Source organism: Oreochromis niloticus, linkage group LG4 (genome assembly GCF_001858045.2).
Source record: "Oreochromis niloticus isolate F11D_XX linkage group LG4, O_niloticus_UMD_NMBU, whole genome shotgun sequence".
Lineage (NCBI taxonomy): Eukaryota > Metazoa > Chordata > Actinopteri > Cichliformes > Cichlidae > Oreochromis > Oreochromis niloticus.
Window position 1 is genome coordinate 27,274,587 of NC_031969.2, and position 6,319 is coordinate 27,280,905.

At 43.7% G+C, this 6,319-nt stretch overlaps 1 protein-coding gene across 1 annotated transcript in view; it reads left to right on the plus strand.

The window, feature by feature from the left end:
- Positions 1-5,814, plus strand: part of vat1 (vesicle amine transport 1) — a 32,431-nt gene extending 26,617 nt beyond the window's left edge. The window contains exon 6 of the mRNA XM_003442141.4: positions 408-5,814. Coding sequence (XP_003442189.1) covers positions 408-680 — 273 coding nt within the window. The 3' untranslated portion in view covers positions 681-5,814. The remainder of the gene's footprint in view (positions 1-407) is intronic.
- The last annotated feature ends 505 nt before the right edge of the window (positions 5,815-6,319 follow it).

The following is a 6,319-nucleotide window of genomic DNA, read 5'->3' on the forward strand; positions in this document are numbered from 1 at the left end:
TTTTATACTTAAGGCACACTAATATTAAATAATGTATGTTTGAAGTGTTCATTATTCCCTCCATTTGCTCCGTTATCCTGTTACCACTTCTTATTTGCTGTGTACTGCTACAACAATCTAATTTCCCCTCAAAGATTATTAAAGTCTCATCTAAACAAATATAATTTCTCATATACTGCATATTAAAGTGATATTTGAAGAGCAAGCTTGCAATATTTGTTTCCAGGCTATGGTGTCAAGAAGGGAAATTGGAGGCAGATAATGTAAAGAAACACATATTGTTTTCGGAGGGATGATACTAGCTTCTTCTGTCTCAAAGAGAACTCTTTAAAAGCTTCCCTTTGCTCCTTTCGCTATTTGCTCTTTCATCTTGCCTTAAATAATCAGCTTCTCCCTCTCTCCTCCAGGTGGGCGATGCCATGAGAAAGATGCAGGAAAGGAACAACATTGGCAAAGTGATCCTCACTACAGAGCCGATGCCCGAGGAAGAGAAGAAGGAGGAGACTAAGAAGGAGGATAAGAAAGAGGATAAGAAGAAAGAGGATAAGAAGAAGGATGACAAGAAGAAGGACGATGCCAAGAAGGAGGAGAAGAAGGATGACAAGAAGAAGGAGGAGCCCAAGAAGGAGGAGAAGAAGGAAGAGGAGAACAAGGAAGAACCCAAGAAGGAAGAGAAGTGAGAGGGTTGAATGGATGGATAGTCAAGCAGACCAGCAGGGAGTTTGTGTCTTGGGATCTCGGGTGTGGTGTGGGATTGTGGGGATGGATTTGGCAATTTAGATGGATGGGGTGGGGGTAGGGGTGGGGGGTGGGCGGGGGGGTAAGTAAGAATGGGAATGGGTTAGAAGGATGGATTAGAAAATGATCACAGCATTGTCAGTCTTTCACATCCCCTCTCCATCACCTTTTGGGTCCACAATGACAGCGATTACTCAGACCTGGCTCCACCCACCTCCCCCTCCCTTCCTTTTCTTGCATTTATGTCTTAAAGATTCTGATCACATCTGAGCTCCGAACCTATCTTCCTCTCTGATATTAAGCGGAAACGCCCCCCCCCCCCCCCAAAAAAAAAAAAAAACGAAACAAAAAAATACCTAACGATAATGGCAGAGACAGAAGGACCATGGAGGATTGTGGGTACGGTCCAGGCCTGGGGCAAATTACTGTTTCCCTGACAACAATAATCCCCGCTCTCACGCCGGCCCCACCCTCGACCCCCGTGCCCCTCTGCACCTCAACTCCCACTGTGCTAAATTGTTCTGCTCTGACTTCCACCTGCCACCTCTGCTTCCCCATCCCCTCACTGTGCTGAGTCCCCACCCTGCCCCCACCCCACACACACACCTCCCACACCACCGCCCCTGCCCACCCACCCTCAGGCCAGACCCACAGACAGGCACAAAGACGGGCAGTAAAATGAGAGAACCACACCCACCCACACGTTGCTCTCAGTGTCCAACACTTAGTTATGTCACCAAGGATGAGTCAGAGATGCCTGTGATTGGCTGGTGCACCTCCTCTGGAGATATTTGCATCATGGCTTTTATCATGATGTTTTATGGCTCAGACAATAGTGTTAATACTTAAGACCTAACCCTGGTTATCATTTATGTGGACTTATGTGTTCATATAAAGCAAGGGGAAACCTCTCAACAATGCATTCGTTCCCACCAAATTTAAGTGAAGATAATATAGAATCTGCAGTTTTGCACTAGCCTGAATATGAATTTGCCTCATAATGAGCCTTTCAGACCAACGTTGAATAGAGAGGCAGAAATCATTGCTCAGCTTCCTTCTCCTTAGTTACAGATTTTTCTAGCTGACCAACTGTTGGCAAGAAGTGCACAGTGCCAATTAAGAGAGATTTTGTTTCTGTTTAAACAAATACACACACAAATATACACTCTCGGAGTGTGATGAAAGAAGCGCTGTCATGTTGAGATAGTAAATCGTCTGAAATGAGCAGATAGTTAAGAAGGTGAATACCAGTTTAGTTTTTACTCCCCTCTGGGTAAGGCTTTCTTCCTCCTCAGTCCTCCTTGAGGAATTCCATGGCTCCTTTCACAGCGACCACTCGCCTGTCGATCATCCTGACCTGAGAGAGGAGAATTCACTTCAAGCTGGCGTCCATACTTTGCCTCCCCTCCCCTCTCTCTCTCTCTCTCTTGCTCTCTCTCTCTCACTTGCACTACTCCACTCTCTCTCCCTCCTCTTTCCACTTCCCTCTCTATGGTCGGCATAGCAACAGGCGTCAGGCTCGTCAGAGATGGCACTGTGGTTTGTTTCTCCCCCTCTCCCAGAGTCTCTCCTTTCTGCTTTCTTAGTCTACATTTGCCAACAGTTGGTGCTGTCGACATGTACTTCAACAGGTGTAAAATGTATTGAGAAGGAGGAGCTGAAGCAGTCTTAAAGACTTAACCAAATTCTTACTTCAAACCAGCCTAAAATTTAAAATCTAATACGAACTATGTGTGTAATCAACAGTGTGTTGGTCAAAATATCACAGAGCTCCCCCTAACGGACAGTGTGAATGTTCTTACCTATAGTGTTTCATCACAAATCACACTGGATGAACTGGACTAACTTTAAGTTTACCCACAAATCCAGGCTCTCTCTCTGTCTAGATTGTTTTGGTGACTGGGCAACAGTTTTGAGAGATCAGCTGTAGCAATGTCTGCCTCCTCTTGAATATGATGAAATTGGACAGCACTTGCTTCAAGGTGGTCAAAGTACCACAAAGAGACATTTGAACACCCAGCAGTGTTGTCACTTTCCAAAAATCAGGACCCAGTTACTCAAAAAGTCCTCAAGCCTTGTTGGGAGCAGTTTTGAGGAAGCAATATTTTCTTCGAACTACACATGACACTGTGCAAAAGGAAGAGTGAATCTGCCCATGACAAGAAGCTCATGCTCACGACCTAATAGTTAGATAGCTTCCTACTTTGCACAGCCAGCTGCACTCTTCTTTTAGTCGGTAGGCGTAGTTGGGTAAAAGGAGAAAAAGTTCCTCAATGAAGCTGTTCTCAAGTTTTGTGGATTTGTTTGCATAACTGGGCCATGATTCCTGGAAAAAGATACTGCTGTTGAGCTGTTCAGATGCATTTCATTTGAGCACCTGAGGCAAGTGCCATATAGTTTCACTGTGTTCAAGAGAAGGTAGACACCTTTACAGGCAGTCTCTTGAAAACTTGGCACTAAAACCATCTAAATGGAAAAGTGGCACTACGGGCCAGAGAAAAGACATTTGTTTCTTTTTTTTGGAGAGTGAACTATCCCTTCAAGGCCAGTCCTTCCTATTTCATTGCATCAAATCCTTCACGTCTGTGTCAATCAACTTTAAACCTTGACTATTTATCCCCCTGCCCGCCTCACTGCCTGTCTGTGAGTCTGGCCTCTGTGTCGAGACTCAGATGGTGACTAGTGACTTTGTAAAAAAAAAACAAAAAAAACAAAATGTTTCAAAAAAAAAAGGAGAAAAAAAAGTTGTTGTGTTAGCATGAGTGGCCTCCCTCATGTGCTGTGTGTGGTGTGCCATTATGTGTGAAGATGTGCGTGTGTCCTCAGGTCATTTGTCAGGTTTTAAAAGCGCAACCCCCCCCCAACTCCTACCAGACGTTCCCTCCTTACACTACTCTGCTACAGTATGATGTAGCTCTGAAACCAACCAACACATCTTACTCTATCTCTCCCTCCTGTCTGATAAGAGGCCTGTATTATGAGGACAGTTGGTATTAGTATTTTGCACTCTGCTCGCTGATCTTAATGCACTTGCAAGCATGGCGGTCTCACTCCAGTCCAGCACAGGCTTTGATTTTGCTCCAGGTTTGCAGCCCATTTCCCATCATCCGTTCCCACTGTATCTGCTAAAGCTCACTGAAAGCACAGGTGGCACACACACACAGAAACACACAAACTCATGTAAAAGTCCCCTCATTTTCAGCTTGCCAGTCCCAGCCTGGGCCAACTTCTCCTGGGTGGCAGCTAAAATCAAAGCATTCATCCATCCTTGACTGTGGGAAGCAAAACGTGGAGCAGGTCCGAGCGACGTGGGCTGGAGTGCGACCGGCACGCTGGTGTGGGGAGTGATTGTGTCCTGTCAGCCTCTGGTTAGTGTTCTGTTCTAATCTGCTGGGCTCCCTTTGTGAACCTGTGGACGGTGCTTCTGTTCCGAGTGCCATGTGAGAAACAAACGCTTCAGTTTTGAAATAAAAAAAAAAAAAGATGTTTTACTTACTATGTTATTTTGATTTACCTTTATATTTTTGTTCGTTTGTTTGTTTTTTGTTATCCAAGGGTTTAAAGTTCAAAGCTCATACTCTTATGTGGGGACTTGCCAACCTGCACTCCTCTTTAAATGTGATGAAGTCTTTCTGTTGGTCCAAACCATGTGTGCCAAATTGTATGTATATTCCTCTGTCCATGCTTTGAATATTAACAGTGCATAAAAAATATGAAGAAAATTCTGTTGTTGGATGCATTTCCGTCAACCTTGAAGAAGAGTGAGAAAAAAAAAGAAAAATTCACACAAGTTGTCACATTGTGTCAGATTTATATCCCAAAATGCTCAGAGGTGCTGACAGAATTTTGCTGCAGTTTATAAAAGGTTTAACACAATCTGTATTTGGTGATTGGTTGTAGTCTTGCTGAAGCATAGGCCTGCATTGTGCCTCTCTCCTTACCTCAATCTGAGATGTATTTAGTAAATGCTTTTCGCTGTGTTTTACCAGGTCTCACATCATATCAGCCCCAATAGGATGATTCCCTCTGTTGGTTTACAGCTGTAACATCAGTATTACAGTGAAGAGGAACAGAACATGGTGGATTTAAGACTCAAAACTCCACCACACCAAAAGACGGTCGTAAATCTGCAAATTTCCCCCAGCTCCAAAGCTCTGTGCTATTCCTCTCTATGGATTTCTTTTCTTTCAGTTTGTTTCCAAAATGGTTTGTATAACAAGTGAGGGACCAGATGTTTTTTACACAGCTGTGCAGGGAAGCCAGTAGTGTAACACAGCTGAGCACAGCCTCTGCTTATTGGCTAATCATAGCTCAGTTCTGGCCTGCCCCAGACACAACATTTCCGCTTTGCAGCTGATCTCAGTTCACTCAAGGATTATTAAGAGTCATTCCTCTCTTCCTGTGCTGCATCTGCAGAACCTCTTGGCCAGTGCAACAGTTGCAGTCCAGCAGCCAGCCAAAAACTCCTCTCCATATCAGCCTCTTCCTTCTGCATACACATTCAAAGAAAATAGAACATTACTTTGACATCTGGAATTTGAAATTGCATGCATTCATCTGCATGTGGAAAACAGATTAAAATCCCTTTTCTTTTTTTTTTCTTTCAACATTTTCCCCGGGGTACTTTTGAACTGAGATGCCTTTGACATGAACTCAATCAGCGGGGTGGGTGTTTCGCGTCTTGAATTCGGGTTCAAGTGGATCCGTTGGTTAAAGTAAAACCCACCCCTTCCTACTGTGGCCTGCAGCCTGAGAGCTTTTCCACCGTGGTGAAGCTGAATTGTAATCTCATCTTGAAATGGTTTCCCAGTCATTCCAGACACTTATGCAAGAGTACTTAACTACTCAGAGATGCATGGGAGGAACAAAAGTATTTCAAAGTTTTCCAAAAAAATTAAAGTGGGTTTTTTTGTTTTGTTTTTTTACATTTTAGATTTGATTATACTGTCACTCATAGTTTTAGATCTAAAGAAAGTGAATACAGTGAGTGTTGTATTTCCAGCAGCTACTTTTCTATCTGTCTTGGCTTGAAGCTGTAGTCCCTCACAGCCACCCACCGTTCAGCTTTGTGGTGAATTATTTCTTCTATATGGTTTCTCAGGTCATTCCAAACAGCAGTTTTCCCTATGTAGGAAACCACTTAAATCTGAATTTACTAACACACACATCATTGTTTCACTGAGTTCACTGCACAAACTGTCACACTGATTTTCCTTCACAGTACTCACATTTTATGTAAGCTTTAGTGTTCTAAGTCAAAAAAGGGAGGATGAAAGTGGCTTAGTTCCAAATTCAGAGCCACTGTGTTCGCTACACTACCAACCCAAACGACCACATCTGCCTGCAGCTAATATCCTTAGCAGTCATTTTTGAGATATTGCAATGCAGCTGCATTGCAGAGATGCTAAGGAAGTACAACCTGGCTGGGCGTGTCATGTACAGTACTAGAATGCATGTTTAGTCAACAACAACAACAAAATAAGGCATGTGTGTATGTACCGTTCTGTGTCTTTCACATTAGTTTAGTAGTCATGTAGTGGTGTGGTGTGTGAGAGAGGAGAATGCCAGCCTGCTGCCCCCC